The sequence below is a fragment of the Thalassophryne amazonica genome, chromosome 7, assembly GCF_902500255.1.
Source record: "Thalassophryne amazonica chromosome 7, fThaAma1.1, whole genome shotgun sequence".
Classification (NCBI taxonomy): domain Eukaryota; kingdom Metazoa; phylum Chordata; class Actinopteri; order Batrachoidiformes; family Batrachoididae; genus Thalassophryne; species Thalassophryne amazonica.
The window spans coordinates 12,133,542-12,150,218 of record NC_047109.1 but is presented as its reverse complement, the minus strand read 5'-3'; the positions used below and the strand labels follow the sequence as shown (position 1 = coordinate 12,150,218).

General features: G+C 42.2%; 1 protein-coding gene across 1 annotated transcript in view; it reads right to left on the bottom strand.

The window, feature by feature from the left end:
• Positions 1–16,677, bottom strand: part of LOC117513625 (vacuolar protein sorting-associated protein 13B-like) — a 1,146,044-nt gene that overhangs the window by 117,814 nt on the left and 1,011,553 nt on the right. The window contains 1 exon segment of the mRNA XM_034173849.1: positions 12,911–13,183. Within this exon segment, the coding sequence (XP_034029740.1) occupies positions 12,911–13,183 (273 nt within the window).

Here is a 16,677-nt window from a genome sequence, read left to right as displayed (position 1 = left end):
AAAGGTGTTGTTTGGACTATCTATGTGTAACTGAATATTATGGAGTTATGAGGTAAAACAGCAAAAAAGGGGATAAAAGTACATTTCTTTGTCCAGAGGTCAAAAGTTAAAGTTGCTCCAATTGTGGTAAAAAGTGATACAAATTATTGGTTGAGCTTATAGTATTAGTAAATGGAACAGTTTTGACTGTGTTTGGTCTCCAAAGTAATGTGCCAACAAGGTCAACATCCATTGGATTCTATGACATATACGTATGTTATCCCATAAGGTGAAAACTAAGCATAACAGATGGTGCAAACTATTCCTTTTTAAAATCGGATTAGCTCAACTAATAATTTCATCACTTTTAACCAAAATGGGGGCAACTTTAGCACTTGACCCCTGTACAAACTGAAATTGAATTTTATCATATTTATTTATTTATTTATTGTTGTTTCTACCCAATAATTTTGAGTCATGCATAGTCCAAATACCTTCACTGAACCTTCATTGAACTCTACCTGGCTGTAGCTGCCACCCTGTGCCGGTCACCATATTTGTTGTAAAGGCCATGATATATGTGTGGTTTAGTACCAACAAGTGGTCTTGCTTGCCTCTACTGGTGGTTGGCTCTCACTGCGGTATTGTATCACTTCCTGTTCCGGAGCACAGCGGTGTTTTTCTGTATCTGTTAGCTGTTTAATCTGCGCAGTTAGATTGATCTAGTTATCTAGATTACGATTTGTTTCCCAGTGTAATCTTTACGTGCCTTAACTAAAGCACTCCTTCTGCTGAATCACCTCTAAATTATTTACACATTATTCACTTTGGGTGTTTTTAGGAATCCGCTAGCTTAGCGTAGCTACTAGCTCTTAGCCGATTTAGCATGGCGGCTTCTCCTGTCTCTCCCGCACTTTTCTGCTCTGGGTGTGAAATGTTTAGTTATTCCTCGGCCTCCTTTAGCAGTAACGGTACTTGTAATAAGTGTAGCTTATTCGTAGCTTTGGAGGCCAGGCTGGGCGAATTGGAGACTCGGTTCCGCACCGTGGAAAATTCTACAGCTAGCCAGGCCCCTGTAGTCGGTGCGGACCAAGGTAGCTTAGCCACCGTTAGTTCCCCCCTGGCAGATCCCGAGCAGCCGGGAAAGCAGGCTGACTGGGTGACTGTGAGGAGGAAGCGTAGCCCTAAACAGAAGCCCCGTGTACACCGCCAACCCGTTCACATCTCTAACCGTTTTTCCCCGCTCGACGACACACCCGCCGAGGATCAAACTCTGGTTATTGGCGACTCTGTTTTGAGAAATGTGAAGTTAGCGACACCAGCAACCATAGTCAATTGTCTTCCGGGGGCCAGAGCAGGCGACATTGAAGGAAATTTGAAACTGCTGGCTAAGGCTAAGCGTAAATTTGGTAAGATTGTAATTCACGTCGGCAGTAATGACACCCGGTTACGCCAATCGGAGGTCACTAAAATTAACATTAAATCGGTGTGTAACTTTGCAAAAACAATGTCGGACTCTGTAGTTTTCTCTGGGCCCCTCCCCAATCAGACCGGGAGTGACATGTTTAGCCGCATATTCTCCTTGAATTGCTGGCTGTCTGAGTGGTGTCCAAAAAATGAGGTGGGCTTCATAGATAATTGGCAAAGCTTCTGGGGAAAACCTGGTCTTGTTAGGAGAGACGGCATCCATCCCACTTTGGATGGAGCAGCTCTCATTTCTAGAAATCTGGCCAATTTTCTTAAATCTTCCAAACCGTGACTATCCAGGGTTGGGACCAGGAAGCAGAGTTGTAGTCTTACACACCTCTCTGCAGCTTCTCTCCCCCTGCCATCCCCTCATTACCCCATCCCCGTAGAGACGGTGCCTGCTCCCAGACTACCAATAACCAGCAAAAATCTATTTAAGCATAAAAATTCAAAAAGAAAAAATAATATAGCACCTTCAACTGCACCACAGACTAAAACAGTTAAATGTGGTCTATTAAACATTAGGTCTCTCTCTTCTAAGTCCCTGTTGGTAAAATATATAATAATTGATCAACATATTGATTTATTCTGCCTAACAGAAACCTGGTTACAGCAGGATGAATATGTTAGTTTAAATGAGTCAACACCCCCGAGTCACACTAACTGTCAGAATGCTCGTAGCACGGGCCGGGGCGGAGGATTAGCAGCAATCTTCCATTCCAGCTTATTAATTAATCAAAAACCCAGACAGAGCTTTAATTCATTTGAAAGCTTGTCTCTTAGTCTTGTCCATCCAAATTGGAAGTCCCAAAAACCAGTTTTATTTGTTATTATCTATCGTCCACCTGGTCGTTACTGTGAGTTTCTCTGTGAATTTTCAGACCTTTTGTCTGACTTAGTGCTTAGCTCAGATAAGATAATTATAGTGGGCGATTTTAACATCCACACAGATGCTGAGAATGACAGCCTCAACACTGCATTTAATCTATTATTAGACTCTATTGGCTTTGCTCAAAAAGTAAATGAGTCCACCCACCACTTTAATCATATCTTAGATCTTGTTCTGACTTATGGTATGGAAATAGAAGACTTAACAGTATTCCCTGAAAACTCCCTTCTGTCTGATCATTTCTTAATAACATTTACATTTACTCTGATGGACTACCCAGCAGTGGGGAATAAGTTTCATTACACTAGAAGTCTTTCAGAAAGCGCTGTAACTAGGTTTAAGGATATGATTCCTTCTTTATGTTCTCTAATGCCATATACCAACACAGTGCAGAGTAGCTACCTAAACTCTGTAAGGGAGATAGAGTATCTCGTCAATAGTTTTACATCCTCATTGAAGACAACTTTGGATGCTGTAGCTCCTCTGAAAAAGAGAGCTTTAAATCAGAAGTGTCTGACTCCGTGGTATAACTCACAAACTCGTAGCTTAAAGCAGATAACCCGTAAGTTGGAGAGGAAATGGCATCTCACTAATTTAGAAGATCTTCACTTAGCCTGGAAAAAGAGTCTGTTGCTCTATAAAAAAGCCCTCCGTAAAGCTAGGACATCTTTCTACTCATCACTAATTGAAGAAAATAAGAACAACCCCAGGTTTCTTTTCAGCACTGTAGCCAGGCTGACAAAGAGTCAGAGCTCTATTGAGCTGAGTATTCCATTAACTTTAACTAGTAATGACTTCATGACTTTCTTTGCTAACAAAATTTTAACTATTAGAGAAAAAATTACTCATAACCATCCCAAAGACGTATCGTTATCTTTGGCTGCTTTCAGTGATGCCGGTATTTGGTTAGACTCTTTCTCTCCGATTGTTCTGTCTGAGTTATTTTCATTAGTTACTTCATCCAAACCATCAACACGTTTATTAGACCCCATTCCTACCAGGCTGCTCAAGGAAGCCCTACCATTATTTAATGCTTCGATCTTAAATATGATCAATCTATCTTTGTTAGTTGGCTATGTACCACAGGCTTTTAAGGTGGCAGTAATTAAACCATTACTTAAAAAGCCATCACTTGACCCAGCTATCTTAGCTAATTATAGGCCAATCTCCAACCTTCCTTTTCTCTCAAAAATTCTTGAAAGGGTAGTTGTAAAACAGCTAACTGATCATCTGCAGAGGAATGGTCTATTTGAAGAGTTTCAGTCAGGTTTTAGAATTCATCATAGTACAGAAACAGCATTAGTGAAGGTTACAAATGATCTTCTTATGGCCTCGGACAGTGGACTCATCTCTGTGCTTGTTCTGTTAGACCTCAGTGCTGCTTTTGATACTGTTGACCATAAAATTTTATTACAGAGATTAGAGCATGCCATAGGTATTAAAGGCACTGCGCTGCGGTGGTTTGAATCATATTTGTCTAATAGATTACAATTTGTTCATGTAAATGGGGAATCTTCTTCACAGACTAAAGTTAATTATGGAGTTCCACAAGGTTCTGTGCTAGAACCAATTTTATTCACTTTATACATGCTTCCCTTAGGCAGTATTATTAGACGGTATTGCTTAAATTTTCATTGTTACGCAGATGATACCCAGTTTTATCTATCCATGAAGCCAGAGGACACACACCAATTAGCTAAACTGCAGGATTGTCTTACAGACATAAAGACATGGATGACCTCTAATTTCCTGCTTTTAAACTCAGATAAAACTGAAGTTATTGTACTTGGCCCCACAAATCTTAGAAACATGGTGTCTAACCAGATCCTTACTCTGGATGGCATTACCCTGACCTCTAGTAATACTGTGAGAAATCTTGGAGTCATTTTTGATCAGGATATGTCATTCAAAGCGCATATTAAACAAATATGTAGGACTGCTTTTTTGCATTTACGCAATATCTCTAAAATCAGAAAGGTCTTGTCTCAGAGTGATGCTGAAAAACTAATTCATGCATTTATTTCCTCTAGGCTGGACTATTGTAATTCATTATTATAAGGTTGTCCTAAAAGTTCCCTAAAAAGCCTTCAGTTAATTCAAAATGCTGCAGCTAGAGTACTGACGGGGACTAGAAGGAGAGAGCATATCTCACCCATATTGGCCTCTCTTCATTGGCTTCCTGTTAATTCTAGAATAGAATTTAAAATTCTTCTTCTTACTTATAAGGTTTTGAATAATCAGGTCCCATCTTATCTTAGGGACCTCGTAGTACCATATCACCCCAATAGAGCGCTTCGCTCTCAGACTGCAGGCTTACTTGTAGTTCCTAGGGTTTGTAAGAGTAGAATGGGAGGCAGAGCCTTCAGCTTTCAGGCTCCTCTCCTGTGGAACCAGCTCCCAATTCAGATCAGGGAGACAGACACCCTCTCTACTTTTAAGATTAGGCTTAAAACTTTCCTTTTTGCTAAAGCTTATAGTTAGGGCTGGATCAGGTGACCCTGAACCATCCCTTAGTTATGCTGCTATAGACGTAGACTGCTGGGGGGTTCCCATGATGCACTGTTTCTTTCTCTTTTTGCTCTGTATGCACCACTCTGCATTTAATCATTAGTGATCGATCTCTGCTCCCCTCCACAGCATGTCTTTTTCCTGGTTCTCTCCCTCAGCCCCAACCAGTCCCAGCAGAAGACTGCCCCTCCCTGAGCCTGGTTCTGCTGGAGGTTTCTTCCTGTTAAAAGGGAGTTTTTCCTTCCCACTGTAGCCAAGTGCTTGCTCACAGGGGGTCGTTTTGACCGTTGGGGTTTTACATAATTATTGTATGGCCTTGCCTTACAATATAAAGCGCCTTGGGGCAACTGTTTGTTGTGATTTGGCGCTATATAAAAAAATTGATTGATTGATTGATTGAAGTGGTCCTGAATAGCTGCTTGGCCCATGGACTCAGAGTTCAGTTTTAATACACTATACTTTACAAAACAATCTTCTTGAAAGGAGGGAGTGAAACTTTGGCAAGCAGATATGTTATAGCCTTCATCCACCAAAATCAGTTACCACTCAGATAAGGTCATCACGACCCACCTGCACTTTGTCAAAAGTAAAGGACGAGGGCAAGAAAAAAAAACATAGTGAAAAGAAGCGTGAGGGAGGAAGAGGCTGAGATATGGAAGAGGAGCTGCTTCAGATGGATGACTGATACGGAGACTCAAGCGTTAGCTGAGACAAAAGACACACACACGACACGGACTGGGGAGGAAATCAGAGTGTGGAACAGGTTTACATGTGAGATACCAGAGGACAAAAAACAATAAATAAAGAAGAACATTAACTACAACAAGACAGATGAGTGAAAACGTGTGGCATCGAGTGTAAAAGAAAGAAAGGAGGAAACGAGCGAGTGAGACTCAGATACCAGTCCAAACAGTTCTGTTGTGTGGGCCGCTGAAGAGGAGGTACTGCTGGCCCACCACCAGAAGGCGCCCTGCCTGAAGTGCGGGCTTCAGGCACGAGAGGGCACTGCCGCCTCAGGAACAAGCCGTGGTGACAGCTGTCTCCCATCATCCGTGACAGCTGTCACTAATTATCACATCTGGTATAAAAGCAGGAAGACACCTCCACCAAACTGCCAAGATATCATCTTCATCTGGAGGTAATACGCTCAGCCTTTTGTGATTTATAAATCTGTTATTGTGAGTGTTTGCAGGAGAACCGGTCGTTTTTGCGGAGGCTGTGCAAGACGGCGCTCCTTTTCATCTGAGACCACTGCAACGTGTTTAGTGAGAGGTGGAGGTGGCATTCCCACCATTGTTACTGGGTGTTCACACACCCACTCTTTGACTGTCTTTTGCTTTCTGCCAGCAGTACCAGATCCGACACGCCAGGAAGGTGGCCACCTGGGGACTCCGGGACTTGGCGGCTCCAGTATTCCTCGGGTTCAGGTGGCGGTGGAAATCGTGTGGTTCCGGTTCGTTTCCAGACGGGCGTCTCCTATCGTCGAGCCTGCCCACACGACACCTTTATTAATTGACTGTTGCACATTCTGAATCTGCTGTGTTTGGTTGTGACATTCACAACAGTAAAGTGTTATAATTTGACTCCTTCCATTGTCCGTTCATTTACGCCCCCTGTTGTGGGTCCGTGTCACTACACTTTCCCAACAAGTTCTCTTATTAAGAGCCAAATGTCTAGAACAAATAACCATTCTCAGCAGTAGAGGTAAGAGGGGAGCGTGGACTGAAGTCAGAGATCTTCAAACCCACAAACAGAAGCTGGAGCAGCACGATGTCTCTGGAGCAGCACGATGTCTAGACGCTGACAGCAAAGGGGTGTAAATAACAGAATAGGGTCTCGGTACAATGAACACATCACCTCACGTTCACACTGTTTCCATATGGGTTAAAATAAATGGCTTTGTTTTGTGGTGTGCTAACAGAATTAGAATGAAAAGCCACATCTGTGAGTCAAAGTGATTTTTAGTCCTGGTCATGACAAGTTGGGCTTTCTAACTGAATCGCTGCACGCCCTCAGGGCTGTAACAGTAGGCCACAAAGTGCAATTTTTAACAGTGTTCAATATACTTCAGAAAATTTGCTCAATAACATTTTCCTCTAATTTTACATAACGATTCTTTTGGAAAATGCCTGCAGGCAAGAAACATGTTATTGTCCTAGAATCATTTTTTGGTCCTCAAAAGGACCTAAATAAATAAATAAATAATAAGAAAAATACATTTTGCACACTTCTCAATTTATTGCTCAAAACCTGCTTCATAACTTTTTCCATAATTCTGCATATAGATTATCTGAATCACTGTCCCCCTAAACAAAGACTTTCATTAATACCACTTTCCTCATATAGTTGGTCAGAACTACTCTTTCTTTAACCACAAGACTTGAGGGTCTCTTGACCCTACTATCCTCCCACCAGCAGCAGTACACAGGAGATTTGGTTTTGAATCCGCAGTGACCATTGGAACAACATTACACTTTCATGGGTCTTTCCAAAATCTTGGTTTCTTTGGAGGAACTTTGGTTATCACTGAAATGATTTTGTGTAAAACGAGCAGTTACTTAGGGAGTATCATTTGCATTGTGAGGGAACATCAGCCACAATATTTTGGCCATGTGGTGAGTTCCTCCGTGAATGATCCAGCACGCAGGCGCTTCAGTGCTGAGGAACCCAAAGACTTGAAGATGGCCAAGGACATGCCCATGTTTCACTTGGGCACAACAGATAGGTGGTTACTGCCTGGGTGGTTGCCATCCAGAATCCAAGAACCAGCGCATGCTCCAAGACCTGACTTGGACTGAACCTAAAAACATAAACCTTCCGTATTACTCTACTGAGCGTCCAGCAAGGGTACAAGACTCAGAAACTTGTGGCTGATTCCACCAAGCCTCTGTCGGAAAATAGTGCAGTGCAGGGTCAGAACCAGTACGGTTCCTCCCACCGTCTGACGCGAGTGCAGTCTGACTTTTGATTCCTAACTAAAGACCAAACCTGAATATATCTTGGGACTGTTTGGATTCAGATGGCATCTCAACTCAGTGCATCTTTCTATGGACTTAGTGAATACAGATTTTTGTTACAGTAAAAGGCCATACTTTTTAAAACCCAGGTGAGAGAAAAGAAATGGAGTAAGATCCAGATCATATGAAAAATTCTGTCAGTTTTTCCCAATCTTCCTCCAAAATTTGGCTGAGAATGTGTCCATCGTTTCTGAGTCAAAGTGCACACAATTGGAGAAATAACCAGCTGGCACATGTAACAATGAAAGAGGAAGTGGTTGACCTATGTGGGTGCACATTTTGAAATAACCAAAACAAGCAATTAGTTTTTTTTGTTTTGTTTGTTTGCTTGTTTGCTTGTATTTTTGAGTGGTAAGATCATTTTCTTTCATTTTTCAGAGACCTTAATAGCATATCTGGGGTTATAGAGATGCTGAAATCAAAAACCTTTTGATTTTATTTTGTCCTGCTAAAAGTAAGTGTTAACATTGATGGATAGATGAGATGGAGAGGTACAGAAATAACAAAGGGTGCAACAAAAGTCCACTGGGCCAAGTAGGTAAGAGCAAAAACACAAGGGTTAGAAGAGAAGACTATTCATCTGGCACTAATCCAGCAGCGTGAAAGTGCCTTCAAAGCCTGTCCTTGTGCCCACGTATCAGATAGTGTTTCCTGTGTGTGGTTAGCCTTGTTATGAAAAAGCATAAACTGTATTTTCTGCCTCTCAACATGGTTGGGTTATGGGTCGGAGAATGGAAGGTCTTTGAAAGCCTATCTGAGTGGAATATCTCAATCTGTTCTGCAGTAGAGAGAAGGAACATACAAGCTCTGGCATTGCGGCCACCCAGGAGATGGAGGAAAGAGAGAGGATCCTGTCACAGTTGGTGGTCCGGTAACCGGTTCCGAACACATGTGCATGGATACAGCGGTGGTTATGGTGGTGTGTGTGATATGAGCGTGCGTGATATCAACTTTTGGGTCTCCATAATGGAGCTACGGCAGCCTAGAGGAGTGTGCCTCTCTGTCCACCAACAAATTTAGTGACGGAATTATGGTTATGCTTGGGAGCCAAGAAAAGTACATAAAAAATATAATAAAATTCACTTTTATGAGGGACTGATTCATTCATCAAGTTGGATTTACAGACCACCTTCAGTCCTCTTGTTAAAAGACTTGTGTTACTTCAAGCGCAGAAGGAAATCTGTAACTGCCAGTCATTCTTTTTAGATTGACGTATGTAAAAGTTTACCCTATAGCATCTGGTCTTCTTGTCAGTCTTCAAGATCTTTCACCACTCATCCAAATGGCTTCTTCAGTTTGAAGAGGTAAGATTGTGTGGTACTATGTCCAGTATGTAGTCTCTACTATAAAACCAACAAACTCAATCTTTTCAGTAATAGAGATCATAACAGTTTCTCTTTGGAGTCATTAAAACCTATTAATCTCCAAGGTTGTTGCGTGTGGGGTCCCAGGTGGATGTCTGAAATATCCTTAATCTCCTGAGGGAGCAATGTAAGGAATGCATGGGTGGAACAATTCTCTCTCAGACCTACCCCAAGTTGAGGGAAGGATTTTTCAATTCCATTTTGATGGCTTCCTTCTTTTCCACAAGGTGCCGTTCTATTACGATCACCCACGATCCAAAAAAGTGTACCAACAGGATGAAACGGCTTAATCCGGTTTGCCTCATAACAGGCTGTTTTATGAAGTACAGACCTGGCAACTGGCTGGCTTATAAAGTGCAGACTTGGCAACCCGCCCAAAAATGAAAGAAAGGAGCTGCGCCCTTGGCCAGAACCGCAACAAACACTGCTTCATCTTCAACTTTTTACCCAGAAGGAGCACGATCAAACAAGTTTGAAGCCATACAGTCACTACGAATACCCCGTTTAAAGAAGTTTGAAAGTGATTGCAGCCATTAAGACTACAAATACCCTGAAGATACAAGGTACCCTCAAAGAGTTTGAGGATCGGGATCAAATTTTTGAAGAGTTTGAAAATTGGATCTAGATTTCAAATCTGGTACCAATGATAACTTGCTAACTACTGCGGATACAGAGTTTGTTCAAGACTGACAAAGATCGAAGAAGAAGTTAGTATGATGCTTCAAAACATGCCTCAATTTGTTATTCAGGATTAAACGGAAAGGAACGGCGCTCTGTGGAATAGTCTTGCTACACCTCTCTCAATCCAGCTCGCTGAATATGTCTTGGACTTCATTTACATCTATCATTAAGAAATACAAACGGTATGGCACAGTACACTGAATCTGAGTCACGTAGGCAGTTTTCAAAAATCCAGTGACCAGTGAGGGAAGCCACCACTAAAGCATGACGCTGTCAATGTAGATGCAACAGAAAAATGTTCCGCTATTCCAGGTTTTTCCACTTACATTCACAGAAGCCTATAATTCCTTCAGAGCTGCCACAGATGTCTTGGTGGCTTCCCTCACTAGTCTACTTCCAGCATGGTCACTCAATTTTTGCAAACTGGCTGTAACAGTGATGATTTAATCCTTAGATTTAGAATAAATTGCCCTCGACCCAACATTTTTTTTTTTGTTTTTTTTGGAATGTGTTGCAGTCCTTAAATGCAGGAATGGATGTTTATTAACAAATGAAAATGAAGTTAATCACACAAAAAATAAAATATTTAGGGTTTGCACTGTCTGCAAAGAAAAAGAAGTCAAGTAAATCCAAGATATTTGTTTCCCCCATTTTCATTTTCCATATCGTCCAAACTTTTTCTGATTTGGGGTTGTACATGCTAAAGAGCTCATTCAAAAACTTTGCAATCCACCCCAACTGGAGGATTTTCAGGAAGACTCTGACTCCCTACCTCATGAAACTGTCACTAGTTTTTGAGTTATGCAAACTGACACATAGAGCAGATTATCAAAACTTCTCTCTGCACTGTGCAGCCCAACAAAGGATGCATGAATTAAACCTCCAATGCTGAAGTACATGTAATTCATTGATAATTAGTGTCAGAACACCAATTTTCCACACCCATGTAATTCACTCATTTATGAATCAGTTCAGCAATTCATATGAGTCATGGGTCAACAGAAATATGAGCACCTCTCATCAGTGTCGAAAAATGAGTGCATGCTGAACAGAACGGTCCACTCGGTTCAACAGCCATAAGGAAACCGAAAAGACGTCAAACCAATAAAGTAATCCAAGTCAAATCTCTGTGGCCTCACTAAGTTCTGCAGAGTGATCGCTCCCACAATTGAGACACAACAGGCATCGTGCACAAACCACTCGCATTAACAGATTTGTTTGTAAGTGCCTCGTATGAGTAATTGAAGAGAACTGTCTGTATTCGTCAATTTTTCTGTTTGAGTTTTTTAGTAGGTAGGTACAAACATAATTTACAACTTGTCCAGATCTGTAGTACAGACCTGGACAAGTTGTAAATTATGTCAACATTGTCATGTTTAATTCTACAATTAGAAATGTAGTATCACTCAGAATTTATTCATATAGCCAAACGATATCTCTGTTTAAGATACAATTTCAGTTTATTTTCATTTCATTATATTTATATAGCACCAAATCACAAAAAAGTTGCCTAAAGGCGCTTCACACAAGTAAGGTCTAACCTTACCAAACCCCAGAGCAACAGAAGCAAAGCGACAACCTGCCTGCCTAAACGCCCATTTTGCAGTGACAAGAGACAACACCCACTATGCCGCTAGCTAGGCGGCGCAAAAATAGATAAGTCTATTTTATGCAAATGCTGAATGATGTGACATGGTGACTGCCAATCCAAGTAAAAAGACAGCCTGATGTCAGTTAACTGCTCGCACGCACAAAATAAACCAAGATGCCAGAAAACGCTCCAAAACAGCTTATTTACGAAAAAAACAAATCAATGTCAAATCAAGAGTTTTTCTGTCCTTTATAATCTGTCACTGTTTACATTAAGGGCACGTAATCACTACGTGGCCACGCCCGGGAAGGACCATTAAGTGACAAACGCCAACTGCTTGTCCCCCTCATTTGTAGCTAATGTGACCATAGGGTAAAATCGCAAGTTCACCCCGAGGGCTCCACACAGGGAACCAGACTGGAGACATTCAGCTTGGGAAGGTTTTTTAGTAAAATGGCCATCTACTCGCATGGAAAATTGTTCTGAACAAGCACCAGCTCAGTCTGTCTTTTTGAAAATAAGTTCCAAAAAGACTTTATTCAGCATGCACATAAACTCTTTTAATTCATGTTATTAGTAATTGGAGCGGGCCGCGGCCTCAACTTAACCTAAATTCTGGGTCTTTTAGTGAAGCTTACTTAGGGTTAGCGGCCGGCGATCACCTTAGTATTTCTTCTGTTTTTCTTGTTGATTAATGCTGGCAAATTATACAGTATTTTTTGTCTTTCTGATAAATGGACTGCATTTATATAGCACTTTTCCATCTGCATCAGACGCTCAAAGCGCTTTACAATTATGCCTCACATTTACCCCAATGTCAGGGTGCTGCCATACAAGGCGCTCACTACACACCGGGAGCAATAGGAGATTAAAGGCCTTGCCCAAGGGCCCTTAGTGATTTTCCAGTCAGGTGGGGATTTGAACTCATGATCTTCTGGACTCAAACCCAACACCTTAACCACTAGACCATCACCTCCCCCTGATGCCTGATTCTGTTTTTTCTCTGTTTAAGGTGCAGCTCCATCCAGAGATGGGAGTTGTATTTGTGTTGGTGACCCTCCTGTCCTGTGCACCAACAGCAATTCTTGTATATTCGTCCGTGAATTGTTCTGTGAATTGTTTCTGTAATTTATGTTTGTAGCATGGCCCAAGCAGAGAGTCACCCCTTTGAGTCTGGTCTGCTTGAGGTTTCTTCCTCAGAGGGAATTTTTCCTTACCACTGTTGCTCTGGGGGTTGGTAAGGTTAGACCTTACCTGTGTGAAGCGCTCTGAGGCAACTCTGTTGTGATTTGGCGCTATATAAAGGAAAATAAATTGAAATTGAAAATTGGCTAAATTGTGGCTACAGGCAGCTTAATGCTGATGAATGTCATCATCAGCCTGAGACTTATCTGCGATTTATCTGCGTCTGTACCTGTACAATACAGCTGCTGCTGTTGCTGTCTTTGTCTCTACTCTCCAGCTGAACATCTTGTGACCACTCTTCATCTCCTTGAGCACGCACACAAAGCTCTGTCATCTCTGCGTCCTCCAGCACATAAGAAGGTAACTTGGCTCCAGCCTCCAGACAGTCGCAGTGCTCTCTAACCACCGTCTGACTGTCAGGCCCCACATAGTGCTGTACAACCCGCAGCTCAATGTCCTGGGTCAGGTAGCTGCACATCACCTGCCGTCCACAGATGATTACCTGCAGGACAAGGTTAAAGGTGACAATCTCTGTGATTAGACGTAAATTTTTTGCTTATAGACAGCAGTTCATATAAAAAATAAGTTAATGCACTTCCAAGATTTTTACAAGGCATGCTTCAGTGACATTGACATTTGACAATTTGACCCCAAAGACAACAGGCTTCTTGGGCTCACCCTGCCTAACATACATACCAAGCTTGGAGATAGTCTACCAATTAGGAAAGAAGTTATTGCGATCATAAGATATTTTTAAAGTAGGCTCCGTGTCATTTCATCTTTTGACCCCACGGTCAGTAGGCTTCTTGCTGTCACCTTGTGCAATGCATATACCACGTTTGATCAGAGTCAGGCCACTGCAACTGAAGCAAGCTAGCTAAAAAAGTGAAGTGTCGCATGACTGACTGACTGACTGAATGAGTGATTATACGGAGCTGGGCTAACAATATGGGTTCTAATTCCGCTTGTGTTACCTGTCTGTGTCCTTGGACAAGACAATTCATCTGCATTGTCTCAGTCCGCTCAGCTATAAATGGGTACTAGCTTTGGTTGGGAAAATAACCTGAGTTGAACTGGCACTCTGGCCTGGGGGAGTTGCAGACTTTCAGCTGCTTCGGACTCCAGATATAAGCACCGGCCCCAATGGGCCCCGCGGATTATATAGGATTTACTTAAATTAGGGTCCTATCTTGACAATCAACAGTCCTAAGTGTGCAAGTACAGTTGGGACATGTCCAACTCATATTTGCAATTTACATGTCACATAATTAGACGTGTGAAATCAAGCTATCAGGGAGGGTCGCCTGTGATCTCCTTTAAGATCCAGAATGAGCCAGATTGTCATGGTCTGCCCCTTGTCTGTGTCCTCTTTCCCTTTCATTGTTTTCCTGTTTGGCCCTGGTCCTTGATTATCTGTTTGTTATACTCTAGTCACTTGTTGAGTTCTACCTGAGTTTTGTATAGATGATTTCTTTGCTGGTCTTACCTTTGTTTTCCTAGTTTGTTCCTTTGTTCCTTTCATGGGGGGGGAATTATTTCATGTGTGGATGTTTGCATTTTTTTGTATTCATGTTTGGGTTTATGATTCATTCAGGTTCTATTTGCTTTGTGTTTGTTTGACTACACGCTCTTGTCTTGTGCTTAGGGTTTGGTCTGGGTGTGTCATGTCCCATTTGTTTGCCACACCTTCTTCCTGCTCACTCTCCCACACCTGTGTCTCGCTGTCCATAACCTATTATTTATACCTACACCTGTTTATTTATGCCATCTGTTTTCACCCATGTATTTGCCAGTTCATTGTTCTTTTTGACTTGTGCTCTGTTTTTGTTCCATCCTTTGTATAATTATCATCGCCATCTTGGAGTAATTTTTGATCAGGATATGTCATTCAATGCGCATATTAAACAAATATGTAGGACTACTTTTTTGCATTTGCGCAATATCTCTAAAATTAGAAAGGTCTTGTCTCAGAGTGATGCTGAAAAACTAATTCATGCATTTATTTCCTCTAGGCTGGACTATTGTAATTCATTATTATCAGGTTGTCCCAAAAGTTCCCTGAAAAGCCTTCAGTTAATTCAAAATGCTGCAGCTAGAGTACTGACAGGGACTAGAAGGAGAGAGCATATCTCACCCATATTGGCCTCTCTTCATTGGCTTCCTGTTAATTCTAGAATAGAATTTAAAATTCTTCTTCTTACTTAGAAGGTTTTGAATAATCAGGTCCCATCTTATCTTAGGGACCTCATAGTACCATATCACCCCAATAGAGCGCTTCGCTCTCAGACTGCAGGCTTACTTGTAGTTCCTAGGGTTTGTAAGAGTAGAATGGGAGGCAGAGCCTTCAGCTTTCAGGCTCCTCTCCTGTGGAACCAGCTGCCAATTCAGATCAGGGAGACAGACACCCTCTCTACTTTTAAGATTAGGCTTAAAACTTTCCTTTTTGCTAAAGCTTACGAGGTCTATTAGAAAAGTATCCGACCTTATTATTTTTTTCAAAAACCATATGGATTTGAATCACATGTGATTACATCAGACATGCTTGAACCCTCGTGGGCATGCGAGAGTTTTTTCACGCCTGTCGGTTACGTCATTCGCCTGTGGGCAGTCTTTGAGTGAGGAGTCGTCCACCCTCTCATCGATTTTTTCATTGTTTAGGAATGGCTCAGAGACTGCTGCTTTGTTTGATCAAAATTTTTTCAAAACTGTAAGGCACAACTGAGTGGACACCATTTGATAAATTCAGCTGGTTTTCGGTAAAAATTTTAACGGCTGATGAGAGATTTTGGTCTGGTAGTGTCGCTGTAAGGACGGCCCACGGCGCCTGATGGCGATCTGCGCTTCGAGGTGGCAGCGTCTCGCCGTTTCAAGTTGAAAACTTCCACATTTCAGGCTCTGTTGACCCAGTAAGTCGTCAGAGAACAGAGAACTTTCAGAAGAAGTCGGCATGAGGAGTTTATTCGGATATTCCATTGTTAACAGACATTTTGTAATGAAAGAACGTGCGGGCAGAGTCGCATGTCGGGCTGGACCCGACCGCGGGGGGTCGCGACAGGAAAAACACCTCCATTGGAAAACGGGCAAGTTGGAACATGCCCAAGCTGTTAAACAATTTCTCAGTTACTCACTTGTTGAAAGCCATCAAAAGCCGCCTGAATTTTACAAATGGTTTTCAACACGGAGGTGTTTTTCCTGTAGCGGCGCACACAGATTTGCCGAGTTGTCACGGAAATGACTCTGCGAATTTGCGCGCACGTCTTTCATTAAAAAATGTCCTTAAACAGTGGAATGTCCGCATAAAGTCCTCATGCCGGCCTCTTCTGAATCTTCTCTGTTCTCTCACGACGTCCTGGGTGAATTAAGCCTTAAATTAGGATGTTTTCACGTCGAAAAAGGCCGACGACGGCGCCTGGAAGTGCTGCATGACGTCCCGCTCCGTGGGAAGTCCTTACACCGACAAAAACACCCCATAATCTCTCATCAGCCGTTAAACTTTTCACCGAAAACCAGCTTAATTTCTCGAAGTGTCCACTCGGATATTCCTCACAGGTCCAGAAAAAATTTTGATAAAGCAACGTGCGCCGTCTCGAGCAGCGTGTGAAACAAAGGAATTCAGCCGAGAGGGCGGGACCACATCTCACTCAAGGCCTGCCCACAGGGAAATGACGTCACCGACACGTGTGAAAAAACTCACGCATGCGCACGAGGGTTCAAGCATGATTGGTGTAATCGCATGTCATTCAAATCCATATAGTTAAAAAAAAATAAAAGTGTCGGTTTATTTTCTAATAGACCTCGTACAGTTAGGGCTGGATCAGGTGACCCTGAACCATCCCTTAGTTATGCTGCTATAGACTTAGACTGCTGGGGGGTTCCCATGATGCACTGAGTGTTTCTTTCTCTTTTTGCTCTGTATGCACCACTCTGCATTTAATCATTAGTGATTAATCTCTGCTCCCCTCCACAGCATGTCTTTTTCCTGGTTCTCTCCCTCAG